At 37.3% G+C, this 21,780-nt stretch overlaps 1 protein-coding gene across 2 annotated transcripts in view; it reads left to right on the top strand.

Annotated features, from left to right (window-relative positions):
* The window catches only part of LOC120103723, a 47,477-nt gene that overhangs the window by 20,062 nt on the left and 5,635 nt on the right, over positions 1 to 21,780 (top strand). For both annotated transcript variants that reach the window (XM_039122648.1, XM_039122647.1), the window contains exons 8-10: positions 10,623 to 10,705; positions 13,950 to 14,028; positions 14,112 to 14,871. In XM_039122648.1, the coding sequence (XP_038978576.1) occupies positions 10,623 to 10,705; positions 13,950 to 14,028; positions 14,112 to 14,871 (922 nt within the window). The remainder of the gene's footprint in view (positions 1 to 10,622; positions 10,706 to 13,949; positions 14,029 to 14,111; positions 14,872 to 21,780) is intronic.

Genomic DNA, 21,780 nt, shown 5'->3' on the forward strand with positions numbered 1-21,780 from the left:
ATGCTTGGTATCTAGCACACATGCAAACACTGAATAATATGTCTGGTCTACTAGCAGTAAGGTAAAGTAAAGAACCTATCATACCTCTGTACAATTTGCAGTCTATACTTTTACCTTTTTCATCTTTGTCAAGCTTGCAACTTAAGCCCATGGGTGTGCTGATTTCCTTTGCATCCTTCATCTTGAACTTTTCCAACATTTCCTTGATGTATTTGGACTGACTGATGAAGATGCCTTCCTCTGATTGTTTTATTTGTTGCCCAATGAAGAAATTGAGCTCACCCATCATGCTCATTTCAAATTCTCCCTGCATAAGCTTAGCAAACTCTTGACAAAGACTATCATTAGTAGCACCAAAAATTATATCATCCACATAAATTTGCACAAGCAATAAGTCATTCCCTTTTCTTTTAATGAAGAGGGTTTTATCTACATTTCCTCTCTTAAACTTATTTTCAATTAGGAAATTACTTAATCTTTCATACCATGCCCTAGGGGCTTGCTTAAGTCCATATAATGCTTTATGCAATTTAAAAACATAATCTGGATGTAAGTGGTTCTCAAAACCTGGAGGTTGTCCTACATAAACTTCCTCCATTATATAACCATTTAAAAAGGCACTTTTTACATCCATTTGATAGAGTTTGAAATCCATGAAGCATGCATATGCCAAAAGTAGTCTAATAGCCTCTAACCTAGCAACAGGAGCAAAAGTTTCATCAAAATCTATTCCTTTCTCCTGATTATATCCTTTGGCTACTAGCCTAGCTTTGTTTCTTATTACTATTCCATCTTCATCTAGTTTATTTCTATATACCCACTTGGTGCCTATAATTGAAACATTAGGGGGTCTTTTCATTAGAGTCCAAACTTGATTTCTTTCAAATTGGTTTAATTCCTCTTGCATAGCATTTATCCAATTTTCATCTTTTTCGGCTTCTTCTAGTGATTTAGGCTCTATCTGTGAAACGAATGCAAGATAATTACTAGTGTTTCTTAAGGAGGATCTTGTCCTTATCCCTTGTGAAGGATCACCAAGGATTAGATTCCTTGGATGACCATGTGCATACCTCCATTCCCTAGGAAGATCTTGATTTCTCGCTGGAGGTTGATCTTCTTCATCTTGCTGAATTGTATCTTCTTTGATTTCATCCTCATGTTGTTTGTCTTGTATGGAGAATTCCTTCATTTTGTCTTCAAGTATACCTGCATCACCATCTTCTTCTTTTCTAGAAGAATCTCCATTAGCTTCATCAAAAACAACATGAATGGATTCTTCAACAACGAGAGTTCTCTTGTTGAAGACCCTGTATGCTCTACTAGATGAGGAATAACCTAAGAAGATCCCCTCATCTGATTTAGCACTAAATTTACTTAAATTGTCCTTTCCATTGTTTAAAATAAAGCAGCGACAACCGAAAACATGAAAATAGCTTATATTGGGCTTCTTATTTTTCAACAACTCATAAGGTGTTTTCTTTAAGATAGATCTAACTAAAGCACGGTTTAAAATATGACAAGCAGTATTTATTGCTTCAGCCCAAAAGTACTTTGGTAGATCCGATTCGCACAATATGGTACGAGCCATATCTGCTAGTGTGCGATTCTTCCTTTCTACCACCCCATTTTGTTGGGGTGTCCTAGGAGCCGAGAAATTGTGATTGATACCGTTTTCTTCACAAAATTTTTCAAAATGCTGATTTTCAAACTCGGTACCATGATCACTCCTAATTGCTTTTAGTTTAAGATTAAGTTCATTCGAAATCCTATTATGAAACTTGATAAAAGCGGGAAAGGACTCATCTTTGTGGGCAAGAAATGAAACCCATGTAAAACGTGAAAAATCATCAACAATTACAAGACCAAACTTCTTACCCCCTAGACTAGCAGTTCTAGTGGGTCCAAATAAATCCATATGAATTAGTTCTAGGGGTTTTGATGTTGAAACTATGTTCTTAGACTTGAAAGAACTTCTTGTTTGTTTCCCTAGTTGACATGCAGCACAAATTTTGTTCTTTTCAAAGTCTATTTTTGGTAGTCCTTTGACTAGATCTTTTGTAATCAATTTAGAAATTAAATCCATGCTAGCATGCCCTAACCTACGATGCCATAACCAGCTAGTCTCATTGACCTTGGCATCCATGGCTACAAGACATTGGCCATCTTTCATGGTGAGATCATCAAGATCTACCATGTAAACATTTCCACGCCTATGTCCCATAAGTATGATCTCATTGTCAATTGGACTACTAATTATGCATAGGGAAGATTCAAATGACACTTTAAACCCCTTGTCACAAAATTGACTTATACTTAATAAATTATGTTTTAATCCATTAACTAACAATACATTGTCAATAAATGAGGAGGGTGATATGGAGATTTTACCAACGCCAATGATTTGACCTTTAGCATTGTCTCCAAATGTGACTACTCCTCCTTCTTTTGATTTCAAGGTGACGAAAAGGCTCTCATCACCGGTCATATGCCTTGAGCAACCGCTATCAAGATACCACATTCTTTTTTTGCTCCCGGCTGCAAGGCATACCTGCAAAATAATCACGTGAAGCTCTTAGGTACCCAAGTTTTCTTGGGTCCTTCTTGGTTAGTGTAGTTGGTTTCCTTAGGTACCCACACTTTAGTTGTGTTTTTACCCTTTACAAATGTATTCTTGTTAGTTTGAATCTTTCTTTGAATGCAAGAATAGGCTTTATGTCCACTTTTCCCACAATGAAAGCATGTAGGTTTTTCAGCTTTGATATCTTTTGCTTTCACAAAAAAGTTCTTTAGATATTTTTGTTATTTGCTAGTTTTGTATCCTAATCCGGCTATATTAAAAACAGCTCTTTGATTGGATAGAATGAGATTTAATTTTTCAGAGCTATGTGTAAATTTCTGCACAATTGGTTTGTACTTGTGTACCTCATTTTTAAAGTCCAAATATTCTTTAGCCAATTCTTCCTTATCATTTTTAAGGGATTCAACATTTTGTGCAAGTGAGGTATTACTATTGAGTAGGAATTTGACTTTTAGATTTAATTCCTTAATGAGTGTTTTTGCCGTTTCATTTTCAATGCTAAGCTTTGAATTTTTATTCTTTAGGTCAATGGTGTTATCATTTTCATAGCTCTCCTTCTCAATCAATAGGTTTTTAATGTCATCCTTTAGTTTTTGATTGGAGGCTTTTAATTCTTTATTTTTTGCTCCTAACATACTACAATCACTCATGAGCTCTTGGAAAGCTTCATATAATTCTTCTAAAGTAAAATCTGTAGTTGAGCTTTGGCATACCTCATCGTCGTCGAATGCCATGAAGCACAAGTTTGCGGTCTCTTCCTTCTCTTCCTCGGAGGAGGATGTGTCACTATCATCCCAAGTTGCTTTCAACGCCTTCTTCTTCTTCTTTCCATAGTGCTTCTTCTGTTGAGGGCATTCAGAGCGGATGTGTCCCGGTCTCTTGCAATCATAACATATGACTGGGTCTCTTTCTTTTTCTTTTTCCTTTTTCCAATCATTTCTCCCTCCAAACTTCTTTCTTGGGAAGGGTTTCTTTCTTCTCATGAATTTCTTGAACTTCCTTACTATTAAGCCCAAGTCTTCATCTTCACTTTCTTCTTCACTCTCACTGCTTTCTTCTTCACAAGCACTTGAAGTAGCCTTGAGGGCGATTGTCTTCTTCTTTGGCACATCTTCTTCATGTTGCTTCATTGTGAGCTCATGCGTCATCAATGAGCCCAATAGTTGTTCAAGTGCCAACGTGTTGAGGTCTTTAGCTTCTACGATCGCCGTGACCTTTACTTCCCAAACTTTTGGCAAGGACCTGAGAATTTTCCTCACAAGTTCAGAGTTAGTGTAAGATTTACCCAAATTCTTTAGACCATTTATTATATCAGTGAAGCGTGTGAACATGCATGAAATAGTTTCGTTGGGTTCCATCTTAAATAACTCATATTTGTGAACTAGAATGTTCACCTTAGACTCTTTGACTTGATTGGTACCCTCGTGGGTAACTTCAAGCCTATCCCATATTTCCTTGGCGGAACTACAGGTGGAGACTCTATTAAACTCATTTACATCTAGAGCACAAAACAATGAGTTCATGGCTCTAGCATTGAGTTGAACCATCCTACTATCATTCTCATCCCAATCCTCCTCAGGTTTGGGAACTTGAATGCCATTTACTATGTGAGATGGTTCGTGTGGTCCCTTGATTATAACCCTCCACAAGGCATAATCTTGTGCTTGAATAAAAATTCTCATTCTAGTCTTCCAATAGGAATAATTTGTCCCATTGAAGAGTGGAGGTCTATTGGTTGCCTGCCCCTCAGCAGGAACATTGTTGAAGGGTGTTGCCATCTTGATCTTTGGCAAAGACGGTTAAGTCTTCAAGAATACAAAGAGCACCTGCTCTGATACCACTTGTTGCCCAGAGATGGTCACCCAAGAGGGGGGTGAATTGGGTGTTTTAAAACTTTTTGTCTAATTAAAACAAGACACACAAGTGTATGTGCTAAAGTAAAGATAGAGTTATCAGCACAGTCAATCGCAAACACAAAGATTTATAGTGGTTCGGAGCTTCCACTGCTCCTACATCCACTCCCCAAACACTTTTGGGAATTTCCACTATAATCAGCGATTACAGTCTGGTAGTTTTCCGAGTGCACTACCCAACTCGTTGTTTTACCCCGGGCTAACAACGAACCCTACAATCCTCCAATTTAACCTAGGCTTGGGACGCCTATCCCTTGTTCCAAGTCCCTTGACTGGAACAAGCACAATAATCAAATGTTTTACAAAGATTTGAAAGCTCTTATGAAAGCAAATATATCAATAAAAAACAACAAAACCGGAAGAACCCTTTTTGCCGTTGGAAGCGTGGGTGATGGTGGTTCTTCCGATGTGGATCACGTTTGCTTGAATGCGAGCTTTGAATGCCGAGTGGGAGTGAGTAGTTGAGCACGAAATCAGATGGGAAAACTTGAATGCACTTGATTTCTCCTCTTGAAAGCTCTAACTCCCTTGAACCTCTTTCTCTTTCTTCTCTCTTGAATGATCTTGTGTTTTTTTGGTGAGTTGTTATTTAAAGGCACTTAAAAGCTCCCTTTTATAGCCCTACAAGCAATAGATCCGTTAGATACAAAGATATGACCGTTTGAAATTCAAACAAACCTGCAAAAGTGTGTCAGTCGCGTCCCAGGCGCTCCGGAGACGTCTCCGCTTGAACGCGAGACGTCTCGGCTGTATAAAAATTCTTTTGACGATGTTTGGAGTCGACTCGGCGCTTTACGGGGACGTCTCAGAAGAAGAACAGCTTGAATGCTTGTTTTTCTGTTTTTCTGAGAGAGTCGGCTCGGCACTTTACGGGGACGTCTCGGGATGTTTGCGCTTTTTGCATGGGGACGACTCCGCGACGTCGGGGACAACTCCGTAGTTTTATCAACGAAAAACAAGTCCTCTAGAATCCCTGAGAGAGTCGACTCCGCGCTTTCTGGGGACATCTCGGGATGTTTGTCTTTTATGCGTGGGGACGACTCCGCGTCCTTCGGAGACGACTCGCGCGCATCCTTTGAAATCGGCCTTTCTGCCGTCTCTGAGAGAGTCGACTCCGCAGAGTCGGGAGTCGACTCCGACCCTGCGAGACGCCTCGCCAGGTGCCGGGGACGTCTCCAGACGTGCCAATTCTTCTTCTTCGTGCCAGAGACGTCTCTGGGACAAACCGGAGACGTCTCGGCTGTCCCTGATCTGTTTTCTTTATCTCAAAAAATCTTCAATAAATCCTTTAAAAATATGGGAATATGCCTTGACAATTCTTAACAATATTCTTAGTTAAACACCTGAAATCCTCAAATAAATGGTTAATATAAAGGAAATTATACTCTAGTGTTTTGTATTCATCAAAATCCATTAGGGGGTCAACAATTAGCATCTATATATCCTCAAGTCATCAAGGCTCCATGTTGTACTATACAATCCTGAGGCTGCACCCCTTTAACATATCACAAAATCCATTACACATATCCAGAAGAGGAGTGCAAACATTATGCATAAAATCAACTAAGCACACCTACAATATGAGTAATATCAGGTCTAATAATATTATAGTAGTCAAGTGTATCGACCATCCAACCAGCCATCAATAAATTTTTGGATCAGTTAGGTGCTCTTCTTGATCAGCTTATAACTTTAAGCTTTACATTGTAGGTACCTTTTGAGTTTGCGCAACAATGAAGCACTTTGTCCTTAATAACATCGAGGTCATTTTTTTTCTTTTCTTATTTTGGGTGAAAGAACCACTTGTTTTCTTGAATGGGCTACTCACTTAGTAAATTGTAGCGAAGCTATCCCAAATATTTGATCTCAAATTTCTTATGCATGAATTGTTTCAAAACATCTATCTCCACTAGATCATCTCTAGGGACAACAAGATCATCAACGTAAAGAACAACATCAATCGTACCACGATGTGTGTTCTTAATAAATAGCAAGTAATCAGCTTCATCTTATTGGTACCCAAAGTGAAAAAGAGCATGGCTGAACTTATAAACCAAGTATGGGATTGCTTCAATTCATAATGGAACTCCTCAACTGAAAAACAACTCTGATGCCGTTAGATGGAGGTAATTCTAGGGTTGGATCCACTTAAACCTTTTAATGCAAATCTCATGCAACTAAGGCTGCAAGTGGGTCAGGCTGGATCAGGGATGTACACAACCTCTGAAATATTACATAGATACGTGATACAGATATGATACAATAAGCATATGCCAATATGGGAAATCTTGAAACAGTAGGATACTATATAGCTAGAATACATCAAGAAATATATGCGTATATATTATATATATGCATATAATATATATGTGTGTATATATATATATATGTCATAAATAAAGCATTCATAAAGCATAATAGGCTATCAAAAAAATGTAGCCCATACTTTATATGGTATCATTAACTTTTACAAGTTCATTGTTAGTCATTATTCCATGTTATTATAATCCATACTTTATATTTTAATGTTAATATCAATAGACTACAAAATTGTTCCTCCCCCTCATTTTTGGAGGTATTGGAGAAGTTTCTAAAGTGTATTGGGGAAGTATTGAGTATTTTCTGAATTTCGAAAAATAGAATACCTAACAGGTGTCACAAAGGTACTCAAACAGTATCCGACATGAATAGGATATGGACATGGCATATGATTTGAATTATCAGCACTTTTTAGGGCACAATTCAAACCCAACCCATATTTGAATTGGATAAAAAATTGAAGGCAAACCTAATCCATTTCCCTTTGAGTTGGATCATATTGGATTTAATTTTAATTTTATCAATCCATCAGTTTTTTGGGGTCAAATCAGTTCAAAAATAATCCAACCAAAAGTCATGATAAATATGTATAAATTTATTACCTTAAATATATTATGCAATAAAATAATAGTAAGAAATATGTAAACACTATCAAAACATATTCTAGAATCTACGTTGAATTTAATTGATAATTACACATGATTATGATCAACAACATAATTTATTGAGAAATTATATCATGAGAAGAAGACTCATCTCTTATATTCAAGGAGGGCTATTTGAAATATATAGTATATTGGTTTTGAATTGGTTTGGATCAGTTCAGGTTTGGATTCGGAACTCAAGGATCCAAGTTTAGTTCATATATGAAACATATCATGTTTTCGAATCCGAGCCTAATTCAAGTAACTTCTGTTCAGGTTGGGCCACATTAATTTCGGACTAGTTTCCACATCGGGAGTAAGTCAACCCAATCCACTTGCAACCCTAGATGCAAACAAAGGATCAAAAAGGAGTATTGGAGCAAACCCATCTGTCCAGTCCTTGTTGGTCAAATAACAGTCAATATTATGTATAAATAATTTGGAGGGCCTTTAGTTAGTTTATGTTGTTAGTTTAGTTAGCACAGGGCTTAAAAGTAGGAGAAAAAGAACCAAATGATATCAAGTGGCTAATAGTATGGGAATCACATATTCTCTTATGATTTCAAAGAGCAACTTGCAACTCATCATTAATAATAGGAATAGATATAGTGACAATACCTGCAAAAGGGTCTCTAGGTGAGTAAGTTGATTGATTAGGATGAACTTTTCAGGAGATCTTTTTCTTCTTTCATCTGATTTCTACATTTGTTTAAGGAGATTTCTTGATGGAATTCATGTCTAGAGGCTTGTCAGCAGTTTAAGGAAAAATGTAAGAGAACCAGGTGACTTCATTGTTTGAAGGATGAATTATATCCTCAAGAAAGAAACTCTCTTTAAAGTAGTGCAACATATCTTCATCAAGGTAACATCCAGAGAGGTATCCCATTAGAGATTGGGTGATTACGTCATCCCATTCAAGGATGAGAATGTCATAAGAAAATACATTAGGACGGCATAGTATGTTATTTTTGTCTAGGACTTATATTATGCACAAAACAGAAACAATGAAAGACCCTAGACACTCAGGAAAAATGAGATATTGTGGACATAAACACTTGAATGAGACTCTTTTTATCTGAAGGAACTTTATCAATGAAATAAGCAGTCAGCACAGTATCAACATAAATATTCTGAAATATTTCTTCCAAATGAAAGAGCATATGAGACCTCCAAAAGATGTTGACTTTTCCTTTTTTTTTCCAACTCCATTCTATTGAGGGTGGAAAACAAGAGGTTGCGAAGAAAAAAGCTTGGTCTTTTAGATAAGATGAGACTCATTAGACATGTATTCTCCACCATTATCAGTTTGTAGAGTTTTATTATTTATTTGAAACTTCTTTGTGGAAAATTTTGAACACCAAGTGCACTTCATCTTTCCATTTCATAAGATAATGCCATGTCATATGAAATAATTATCAATAAATGTTTTAAAATATTCGAATTCTTTCAAAGATAATACTTAGAAATTTTAGACACCACTATATACTAAATAAATGGTTCTTACTACATTTATTTGTTTGAGGAGGAAATGCTGTTTGATGATGCTTAGAAAGTATGCGTATTGGATGAGGTACCTGACATTTGTAGGCCATTACGAGATCCATGACCTGAATCACGCAAAGATAGATTTGTTAGGTGACAATGCCATCTAACTATGGATTCCTTATGACTTGACAAAGCTAAGGGATAACCCCTACTAGGATCAAGAAGATATAATGCTCCTTATTCACATCCTCTATCATTTATCTCCTAGTCTGGAGATCCTGAATTTCAAATGGTAAGGATAAACGAGATATAGCTGCTCAAGGACTTGGTTAATTGATTCAGTAATAAAAGATTTCATGAAATTTGACAACACATGCAACAAAAGGAAGTGGTAAAGAAGGCAAAGCCTGAAGTTCTCCATGCCCGAAAATAGGAGATAAGGTCTAAGTAGCATGGGTACTAGAGAACAATGACCGACTGGTTCGCACCGATTTGTGGCTGAACCAGACGGAACCGGTCCGGTTCTTCCGGTTCGCTCTTGTATCGGCCGGTTCCGGGCCGGAATCGTTTTATTTGTCCGAACTGACCTGGTTGGCTCGATTCGGCATGAACCGGGCGGTACGGTCCGGTTCGGCATTCTTTGGATTATAGCTCTTGTAAACTAACTAATCTTAGGATAGGATACCTTGTATTACCTAACTTTATAGACTAGACTGCAGATGTTGCATGGATTTAGACATGTTTTGAATTGTTAGGTTCTTTTCTTTCGTGCTTCTTTCATTTTTTTTTCCTTTTTTTGGAGGGGAGGGGGCGTGGGGGTTTTGATCCTCGTTTTGAGGCATGCTTCTTGCAAGCTGTCATGTTAATTCCCTTATCTGGACCCCTTCCTTGTCTTTCTGTACTGAGTTGTTAAATATGATAGGTTAGTTTTTTAATTTCTTGGCAGCATGGTCTGCCGTACCGGCCGGTACGTACCGGTCCGGCCTGGGACCGGTACCGGATCAGCGTGGAATCTGGTACCGGTGGTTTATTGTTGGAGAACCAGTACGTGATCGGTACGGGACCGATTCGTACCGATCCGGGCCGCCACCGGTACGCCGACTGGTACCGGTACGGCGGACCTTGCTTGGTAGTCTGCTATTCAAGGAGCTTTTCCATTTTATCCTGTGGGATAATATTCTTTTGCTCCCCACAAGGTGCTTTTCCTATAGATAAAGAATGATGCCTTTTTTAAAGTTATGTAATAGTCTTCTATAGACTATTGAAGAGGATTGGAGATAATCCTGCCATAAGGACCTTTTCGACTCATCCCACAGACAATCTCTTTGATCTTTTCCACCCTAGACATCTTTTCTACCCCAGACCAAGTCATTTAGTCTTTCCAATTCCAATTCCTCCACCCTTCAATGTTACGATTCAGTCAAATATCCAATATAATATACCGCCCCTTGGAGTAAAATATTGGTTCTTAGGGAAGGATCTCATTTTTAGTTAATTACAGTTTAAATTTTTATGAAATATTCATATCAGATGGAAATATTTCTTTCTTTTTTATTTTTATTTATTTATGCCCTTTCTGTTTCTCCTTTGTAGCTTATTTTTTATGCTGATGCATAAGAATCTTGAACCATCTAACATGATAGATCAAGTTTAACTGCGACTTTTTTGTGCTCACTTCTGTAGGTTTATAGAGATTCTGAAATGATACCAATGGTTTGCTGTGATGTTTGTGAGAGATGGGTGCATTGTGTATGCGATGGTATTAGGTACATTTTTCATACCTTTTCTATTAATGTTATGAAATTTTTTTGTTGAAGTTCCATTTTCTTACACTTTTTTGCCTTTGTCACGTTGCATTGATTGGCTGTAGTATATACTATATATTGTACCTGCAACTATCAGGATATCTTCTTGTTTCTTTTCTTAAACACAATATTTTGGGAGGTTTTACTTGAATTTAATCCACATTTTTTTTTCTAGTAGCTATGTTAAATATCATTTGTTTCTTAATATTATGATCATATTATAGTGATGTTCCCTCGGTATATTGTGATATAATAAAGTTATTATGACAATCTGTGAATGTAATATTTTCACCTCCTTCCTGATCGCCAATAGTTGCTAAATTTTGGAGCATAGAGTGAGAAGGTGAGAGGGGTTGATTTTGACAAGTCCTATGGCATACGACTGAAATAGAGAGTTGTAGACATAGGACATATTATGTGGATTTGAGTTCAGCTTTTCATCCAGTGGGAAAACTTGTAACATGGGTCTTCCCTGTTGTGCCTAGAGATTGCACTGCTTCGCAACACTCACTTCCTGCATATTGATATCCATCCTGAAGTTTTCACCAATACAACCAGTATCACAAGAAGTACAATCAATGTTGACTGCTTAAAATTTTTGATCTTATTCATCAGTATATGAATGGCTTGGAGAAACATAATATACCGAACCAAAACTTAATTTTTATTTAATTCCAGTTGTTTTGGTTTTTGAGTGAAATTTGTTTATTTCCTATGATTTTCAATAAGTTCCAATTATTGTGACATACACATGCATATGTAATTATAATGAACTAACTCACAATTAAAAGGGTGGGTGTTACATAAGTTTGATTTTATTTTCATCGTAGTCCTTTTTTAGATTTTTTTGATTTTGTGTTAGTGTCATGGTACGGGCCGGTTCAGCCTGTACTGGACCAGTTTGGTGGCTTATCGGTATAGTTCCGCCGTGAAAACCAGTTCGCGCCGGATCCGGGGAAGAAAAGGAGAAACAACGAGCGAGCAAGGGACGGATGGAGTAGAAGCCGTTGCGGATGCCTGCGAAGGGCCGCGGGAGGCCGGCGAAGGCTGAGGCCGCGATCGCGTCCTTTGTTTGCGACTACGTTCCCTGTTTCAAGAAATAGGGGATGCGGCTGCGGAAAAAAATTTGGAGATTTTTAAGTGAAGTCGGCAAATCACTTGTCGACTTCACTTAAAAATTTTCAAATTTTTTAATTTCGAAATTTTTAAGTGAAGTCGGAAAATGTTTTGTCGGCTTCAATTAAAAAGTTCCAATTTTTTTTCGCAGCCGCGGCCTCCGCCAGGCCCTCGTGGCCTCCGCCGCCCCCTGTGGCCCTCTGCAGGAGTTCGCGGCCTTTCCTTCTCCCTCCCTCCCCCGCTCGCTTGCTGTTTTTCTTCTCCGGCTCCGGTTGGGCTCTTCCGGTACCGGCCCGGTACTGAACATGCTGAACCAACCCGATCAACGACTGGTACGGCTTTCGGTACTGGTTCAACATACCTTGGTTAGTATAATTTTTGACATTCTCACATTGGCAACATAAGCTAGCGATATTGTTCCATCAGGGAAGGTTTGCTCGAGGCAAGAGGCAACTAGTTGGTTAAGCACTTGCACTATTTGATCCCAAGGAGCTCATGTTGGGATAGGTTGGAGCATCTGATTGAATGATAATTTGATAGTGGGATTGCACAACTAGTGTGAGTTATTTGCAACATAAGAGCATAATCTAAGATCAAGGCTCCTCTACTTCCATAAGGTCCGATAATTATATTTCTGAATCACTAGATGCATGTAGATTTTCTCAAAATAAATGCATATAGATCGAACATCGTTGATTTGGAATTCTTTCAACTATGAAACCAAGGTTTACATCTCAAAACAAAATCATAAATCATTCAACCTATGATCCTGCAACCGTTGCTCTTCAAAGTTAGCACGTAATCAGACATTGTTGAACAAGCAGTCTGCATGTGTTATATAAAGTAGAGAAGTTCAACTTTGCCATCTCTATGCCTGTACTTGAGTCAACTACATTGAAGTGCTTCTGTTGGAGGATGGAGCATAATACTTAGGGCATTCCAGAACTTGCTGATGACCATAGCTGGTGATTGACTTCTAGGTTAAGTCTGTCGAGGAGCTATTCATGTGGCTTTTTGATGCTTTGCTAGAGTGGTCTTAAGTTTTTGAGCTGTGGGAAGTTCCGGCTTTGGAAGTGGACCATTGAGGTCTTGGTCCAACTCCATGTAGACCTGAGTTAGCTAGTAAAGGCATGGTGATTGGAAACCCAGAAAGCCTTTGGGAAGTCAATCCCAAATAGCTGGGGCATGGCTTGATAGTTATGGTTATTTTGGATGCCTATGGTTTCTAAATCCAGTTTTTGTTCTCAGTGCAACTCAGTCCCACTTGCCACTGCCCTTCTCCCTTCTCTCTGATTCTGTCCTTTTTTAGTTTTTTGAAAAGATATCGGGATTTGGTCTTGCTTTTTTTCTTCGATTATCCTTGATATCTGTTATCCTATGTTGGATTTAGCATTCTGGGTTATGGGCTTGCTGATCTCTTTTAGCTGCATAAATGGGAATCTGCTGATCTTGAATTTCTCCCTGCAAATCCTTAGTATTTATTCTTCAGATATAGATTCTGGGTGATGTGATCCATGGATCTCCCTCAATAGTTGACAATCCCAAGGGTTAAGTTTTGCCATGGATCAACAGGGAAAGAAATATTTTATGAATGGGAGTGATTTGTGAATAAAAAAAATCAGAAGTTTGCATTGCAGGAGGAGATGTCGAAACATTTATATAGTTAAAAGGATATTTTCTAGGATAGTAAAAGTTATCTACTATTGATACCTTAGCTTGTGCAAGATTCCTTCTACAGTCTTTATACTACATTTATCTTCAATTGCTAAACAATCTCCTTAATCCTTGCAATAATTTGTTCCCTATTTTTCTGTTTTATTGTTTAATATAAAACTGCTGGTCATTTGATGCTGACATGATCCTTCTCTGTATTTATGGAATCATGCCTTGTCTTGCCACATTTTCTGACCAATAAACTGCCTGTGACTTACAAATGCTATTCTCTTAGAAGATCTTTTCTTTGCTTTCTAATTTACATTTAAAGCTAGTTGATCATCTGATTCTTCTTTCATGGAAAAAAGGAGTTTCTGTTCTTCTCATCACACATTAAACTATATTCTTAATCTTTTCTTTTCTACATCTTATGCAGTGATGAAAAATATCAGCAGTTCCAAGCAGATCAGAATCTGTACTATAAATGTGCTGCATGCCGTGGCAACTGCTACCAGGTGTTATTTTCTGTTCCCTATATTTTAGGGGATATATTTTATGGCAATGTGATATTATAAGTGAAATGTTTCACAATTACCAGGTTAAGGATATAGATGATGCTGTCCGGGAACTTTGGAGGAGGAGAGACATAGTTGACTGTGATCAAATTGCAAGCTTGAGGGCTGCTGCTGGATTGCCATCTCAAGAAGAAATATTGTCCCTGTCTCCCTATTCATATGATGAAAACGCTGGTCCAGTCATACTAAAAGATGATAGTGGGAGGACCCTTAAGTTCTCTGTTAAAGGTATCAGTGACAAACCGTTGAAGAATTTTAAAGAACATGGAAAGAGCATTTCCAAGAATTCAACATTGAATAAGAAGTATGTAAAGAAGAAAGGATATCAATTAAATTTTGTTGGTAAACCAGAAGAAACATATCAAAATATTGAAAGGCAGCATGAGGCAAGATCATTTGATCGTACTTTCAGAGATCAAAAGATTGATGACATGAATTCATTAAGAACTAATGGGCCAGAAATCATTTCATCTTCCATGACCAGAAGTACTGTTGATAATGGTATGAAATTCTGTGATAATCAAATGGGTACTCATAACAACAGCTTTACCAATGAAGTTGCGGTGCACGATGCTGATACAGAACCCAAAGTAAAAATTAAGGGTGGAAAATTGCAAAGTTTGCATTTCAAAGAATGTGGCATTAAAAATGTGAGCAAAAGTGAGAGTGTGAGAGGTACCAAGTTAGTTATTCATATTGGTTCAAGAAATAGAAATGTGTCTGGATCTCCGAGATCTGAAACTTCCAGCTGCCATAGAGATCAAGATCTAGCTTCCTTCAATGGTACCTCTTTTTACCCTTCAACTGTTCATTTGCTTTTATTTCTTTATTGTGGGTGAAATTTATATGCCGTATCTTGGAAATTACTTTATTTGGATTAGTGTATGGCGCTGTTTGGATGCTCAAAGCCCCTGTCTGTGCTATAACCTCTGATGGGTAATATAGTTCCTATTTGAGGCAAAGGACGCTGTATCAAAGAAGCTTGTTGATATTTCTCCCTCTTGATTTTTTCCCAGGATTGCAGAAATCAATTTGAAAAGGATTTGTGGTCCTTAAAAATTGGGCTTGGTGATTGATGGGCAGCTTTGTTTTCTCATTTTATTCTCTTTTTGCCTTTCCGCATCGGAGGGAAAATAGGGTGGGTGGGGTGGTTCTGAATAGACCCTATGTGATGTGATTGCCTTTCTTGGGTTAATAAAAATGATGGAATTCAGACAGTGTGTTGTAGTTACTCATATTTTCATATTTAGTGCCTACTTTTCCGCTTTAGTGCCTTTGTGCATTAATACAGTTTCTTTGCACCAGAAACATGTCTAGAAAGCTGTCAAAAGCTGTCAAAGGACAATTTAACTTGCTACTAGTTTCTGATTGTTGAACATGCTTTATAACTGATTGGAATGACAAATGACCTGTATCATGAACCTGAATCTCCATTCAGATTTCAGATCAATAAGTTTGACATAACTATTGCAAATGTCTTTGGTTGATGAAATGCTTATGCTCTCATATCTTATGAGTCTTCAATTGATAATGGTTATTTTTATCTGGTTGGAATAAAAATTGATTTAGTACTACAGCTCAATCAGCTTTCTGTTAACATATATTCCTCATGTTGAAAATAGTTATTGGCTTACTAAGATTCAATTTCCATTTTAGTTTTTGGTTACTAAATGTTAGAAAAAAGAAATATTTTCATATTTTCTTTCCATACATATTTAAAGGCAATGACATCTGAACTTTTATCTCATTTTTGTATGTTTACTGATGCAATTGTAGATAGTCTTGTGATGAATTTTTGTAAGCCAATTGTAGTTATTGGCTTACACAGATTAGTTGCTTTTGAGAGTATTTGATCCCAAATCATTCTCAATCTTTTATTGTTAGGTTTAATTTGGATGGATCATATGGCATATGCAAAGCAAAGAAGATAAAAAAGAAAGTCTTTTCAAAATTTTAGAAATATCTTTCATCTCTTGTGGTTTGACCCCATCCATATTGGGATTCTTTCTTTTCTCCAATCCCACTTTCTCTGCTGCTGACCACTATCATAGCTTGCTGTCTGTCGGCACTCAGTTAGGCCAATTGCTGCACCATAGTGCCCCTTTGTTTTGGTCCTCTCCGTGTTAGCCCCTTGGCCAAGTAACTACTGCTATTTATGATTGCAAATGCCCCATCGCCCGACAATTGCCTTCTCACTTAAATAGTCATAGCTGGATCGATATGGTTAGCCCAAGCCAACCCATCATCACCACCAACTTTGTTTGACCGATTACTCATGTTCATCACTATCTCCAGCCGCCAGTTAGGTGGTTTAGAGAGCAGCAACATGGAGGGAGGAACTGGAGTGTCAGCTTGGCCAGTAGAGAGAGCAATGGAGATAGAGAAGAGTCCATTAAAGAGATGGCTTACCTTGTAGGAATGTACAAGTGAAGATAAAGGGAGAAATTGAGAGGAGCTCCTGGAATGAGAACTTAGTTGGTACTTGCGGGTGTAGGGCAAGTGAAGGAAGAAGAAGATGGGTGGGGTGTTGATCAAGCAAGAGCCAAAAAGAAAGGTAGAGGGTAGATTGGGCATTTTCAGAAACTATCTTCCATGGATCTAAAGTTGTTTCAACGGTAGACAATGGAGAAGCTTTTGGGATCCAATGCTCTCAAAAGCAATCCACTTAACTGTCTACCCTATATATAATTATGCTGGGTAGAGTTACACTAAATGTTAAATATTTGGTGAAGGATTTAATTTTTCAAAATCAGTGATGGGTTATACAAATTGAAGATCTACAGTATTTATCATGATTTCACCATTATAAATACTTAAAAACCAAAACTTAAAATTTTAATGGTCTCTCACTTTTGGGTCAAGTGGGTGAAAAAATGCATGGCCCCAATTGTGATATGCTAAATATATGATAGGGCATATAAATTAAAAATCCACATCATCGATCTTGGTTGATGCATTGTAAAACATGTATGGATTGAATTCAATAGATTTGACTATTATATCATAACAAAACTTCATATCATCCCTCAAAATCTATCCATTATTCAGTCACTGGATGCATAGGTTAGAGACATCCAAAATATGTGATTTTTGGTGTCCAAACACCTTTGAATTTGATAGTTTAAATCATGATCTATGGTATGCATTTCGAATTTCAATGGCCCATCATTTATTTTCGAGCAGTTAAATCTTTTACCAAAGAATAATATTTAGTGTGTAGACCAACACATGTTCTTGTAAATTGTATCTGCATATGTACATATAACATCTTGACTTGACCACCAACAGACTAAATACCAGAACATTTTTTAGATTTCTGATGAATGCGTGTCCATTGCATATTTGCTTGTTGGAATTTGAAATGGCAGCAAATCATGATGAAGTCTCAACTAGACTTTTGATATTTTACTTGGTATTCCTGATTTCCTTTTGACTGTGTTGTGGCTTAACAATGAACGCATATGTTTGTAATATGACTCAACCTTAACTCATTATACCAGATAGTTGCCAGGAATTATGTTCACCATACTAGTAGCATCACGTGAGAAGCTCATAGGAGAATCCCTGAAAATGAAGAAGCAAGGGAAAGAAAAGAAAATCCAGAATCAAAGGAAACTGGTCTGAAGCAAGTTTAAATATGTAAAAAAATCATAAAGAGACAATTGTACACTATTTTTCAGTGATTTCCTATGCTTTTCCACATGTTCTCATAGTAGTTTGTTGCATATTCGGTCCATGGATTTTCATTTCCTACAATATAAGCTTTATCTAACACTCTACCAGTTCTCATTCATGTGTCATTTTGCACACTCATTTCTTGAAATGGCACTATAGTTCTACATAAATTGGTTTAATGACTAAAATTCTAACCAAGGTACGCGGTACCGATTGTACCGACGTACCGGTAGGCATTGGTACCGGAACCAAACCGAGCCGAACCGGTACTGTACCGATGGGGCTAAAAGCCAAAAAAAATTTGGAGCCGGTACGGACTGGTCGGTATGGGTCGGTACTGGGGTCGGTACCAGGTCGGTACGGGTCGGTACGCACCAGTACATGCCGGTACCGGTCGGTACGATTTGGTACCGAAATATGTAGCTGTACCGTATCAGTAGGGTTCGGTACCGGTATGTACCGGCCGGTACCGACCCGTACCGACCGGTACGGCAGACCATGATTCTAACCATCAGAGATTGAGACATTTGTGTTTGAGTTTAGCCTTGTAGTGTTTCTCTATGGATTGGTGCCAAATTCCAGGTAGCGATGACTTTGGGGAGATAGGGGCCTGTTATAAAACATAAAATTGGTTGGAAGGAATGGAAGCTGCACTGGCAGTTACACAGTTTAAGATAATGCAACTAGCGTGGAACTCCTAATATTTCTATAGACATGGCAATGGTCGTGACAAAGAGGAAAGATCACAAGTCTTGTTATAGGGAATCCATTCAACAATGTGTCTACAAAATTTTTAATGTTATATATAATATAAAATGTGTTCTTTTTTTATCTGCAATTTTTTATGTACTGATGAAAGGACTTTAGGGAAAAATATCAGAAACAAGATATATTTTATATGTAATTGTAGCAATCAAAACGGTGGGAAAATTGTATAAATTTCAATTATGATTTCTCATAATAATTTGCAGTTAGCTTTTAACACAAGTGGGTTATGGTATAGCAGTTCCTGAGTTAGACAGCAATACTGGTCTAATATGAAGAAAATGAAAATGTTATTGCCAGGCACACGGTTTCAGAATTCCAGTAACAAAGAACGATGAGTGCAGATAGAGTTCATAAATTAAGGAAAAAGGAATTTGAGCTGGGTTTCTAATAATTATACTGAAATTTTATGCATTTTGAAGGAATTCCTTTTAGAGCAGTAAGGCCTTTTAGGCGGCAAAGAAGTTGATTGTTGGAAAATAAGAACATGATGAATACCAGACTGCTAGGTAATGTGGAAACTTAAGTTTAAGACTAAGTGTGCTAGCTATTATTCCATCTTGTCAAGGAATCAGAAGCAACAATTTAAATGCTACCAGCGAAGTAATTTAGTTTACTGTTTGAGATTTAGCATAGGTGTTGCATAGCAAAATAATTTGTCAATGTGAAAAAACAGTTGATATTGCATAATTCTGGAGATGGATACGCAAATAATATAGACCAAATGTGGCAGATGGGGATCTCACTGTTAACCTGCAGCTTTGTTGCTTCTACAGGTTTGCAATCTGCAGGGTAGGATATAAGAACATACATCCCAGTCAAAATAATTGATTGTGGCTTAAAAATAGTTGAGCTTCAAAAAGATGGGTGATTTCTGATTTGATGTGTGTTTTGTTAGAGTTGGAGAAGTACAGTTGTAACTTGCGACAAACATCAGTTGAAGCATATGGAACTTATGTGCTTGTTAGTGGGAACTAGCGTAAACCAACCTGGATTTTGAAATGATTTTGGAGGAAGTTGGGAAGTGGTCATCAATGAGAAGATGAATTGAAATTCTGAAAGTTGATCCCTCATCTGGAGTAGAGGATTTTGGAAAGATACAGGCCTCTGAGTCTATGACCGCTAGTCATTCTTCCAAACAACAATGTAAAGATAATACAGATAGGTAAGGGTTATATGAGATAAAAAAAAAGCTTGTTAAGAGCAATTTTGTAGATCACGGGATGTAATAAAGTACAAATGCTACTATGAAAGGTTTGGTAAGATTTATTTGCATTATCTAGCAGATAAGGTCTCTTTTTGGCAAGTTCAACAACTCTTATCTTAATATCTGCAGTCATTAAGGACACATTTATATATCCTTATCTATTTAGGTGTATTACCTCATTTTGAAGTAAAATCTTGAGTGATGTCTTTCTTTAAAATAAACACTTATTGTTCCCATTATAAGTTTAGTTAATGAGCAACATCTAATCTTGTTTGAGGACAACTAGATCCAAAAGATGAAATTGGTGAAGCTATCCTTTTCTAAAGGCTTTTCATTTCTGGTAGTTCAAAACTTCAAATATTTGTAGTATTACTACAAGGCATGACTGCATTGATTTAAGCATCGAAGTAAAAGAACATATATGGCGACTAAGTTTGTTTTGGGAAGCTATAATCCTGTGTTGTTTAGCACTAATCGAAGGTAATTGAATGAGGTTGATTATCTTCATTTCTTGCAAAAAATGGCACATGGTTAGGAGTTTGGGTCAAGTAGTTTAAAAAATGAATTTAAAATAGTAAAAATGATTGTAGTTCTATAAGATCATAGCAACATCAACTTTCTTTAAATGTTCATCCATGATCCATGCAAGGTTTCAAAGAGTGACTGTGACATGTGGGTGGTTTGGGTATAGTGTAATGCCTAGGTGGTATATGGTTGTAGGGAAGGAAGAGGATGGGAGTGGGAGAGAGAGGTGGTCGAAGTGAAGTAGGAGAAATAGGAGGATAAGGGGAGGTGCAGTTGACAAATGGATAATCAGAATGATGTGGGATGGGGAGGAGATAAGAGGATGGTGAGAATGATGTGGAGAAGATGTGGTGGAGGTGGAGTACCGCTGCGCTTTTCACCGTGGTTGGGATCTTGATTTGTACAAGTATTGTTTTATTGGGCACCCCCTGATATAAGAGATAGATGATCTTGGCCTCTATTTCTTGATGGATGAAAATAGATGAATCCTAATATATCAAGTGATGTGATATCAACATATTGATCTATGTTTTGTAATGACATTGGATCATGGAGCAAATTTCCTATTTTGATAATCTAAGCCCTCATCTAACTTCTAGGAGCATCAATAGAATATATTGGAGCATCAAAGTTATTTGACGTTCCAAATATTATCATAAAGTAAATTTATATTTGTTTTAGATATATGAAGTAAGATTACTTGGCCCTTAAGTTACTTGATATACAAGTTGCTTGGTTCTCAAGGTGCTTCTTTTTTAATATATTGGTTTAGGCACACTTGTTTCTTTTTTTATTCTATTTGTTAGTTAGTTTAGAAGTGGTATATATATGTGGTTCATTGGATAGTGAAAGAATGGTGATGAGTCGTAGCTTATGAGTTTGTTTTGTTGAGAAAGAAAGTGGTTTCTTTCCTCCCCTCTAGTATGCCTCTCTCTTATCTCCCTCTCACTCTCCTCTTTCTCTCTCTCTCTCTCTCTCTTATCTTCTTTTCTCTTCTTTTCTCTTCTCTCCTCTCTAGTCTCTTTATTTCCATGATTTTCATCATCTGTTTGGCCCATTTATGCAAAGCAAGCCATCTCCTAGTATGTCATGCATCACACTTTTCTTACTTTCTTTGACAAAAATAAATCAATATTCATGCCTTGAAGTAATTGCTAATATTGGATTTACAATACGATCTGAGATTTTGATTTAAAAAATAAATATTAATGCCTTAAAATAATTTCTAATCATGGATTTTCAAATCAGCCGAGATTTTGATAACTTGATCCTAAAATATGAGTCAACATGTTGCAAAATCTTTGATCTTTTCAAATATTCCCATCTTCATCCCAAGCCAAGGTAAACTAAGATCTTGGTTCGTCTTTGTCTTCGTCACCCACTGAGATGACTAGTATGAATATTGCTTTGAGTATGGGGGTTGCAAGCCTTTTGTGACTTCCTGACTGATAGTTATGCAAATTGGCCATATTGATGACCACCTAGGCCTTGTGTGTTGGCCAGGTGGTCACATATGTATT

The sequence above is a fragment of the Phoenix dactylifera genome, unplaced genomic scaffold, assembly GCF_009389715.1.
Source record: "Phoenix dactylifera cultivar Barhee BC4 unplaced genomic scaffold, palm_55x_up_171113_PBpolish2nd_filt_p 001649F, whole genome shotgun sequence".
Classification (NCBI taxonomy): Eukaryota; Viridiplantae; Streptophyta; class Magnoliopsida; order Arecales; family Arecaceae; genus Phoenix; species Phoenix dactylifera.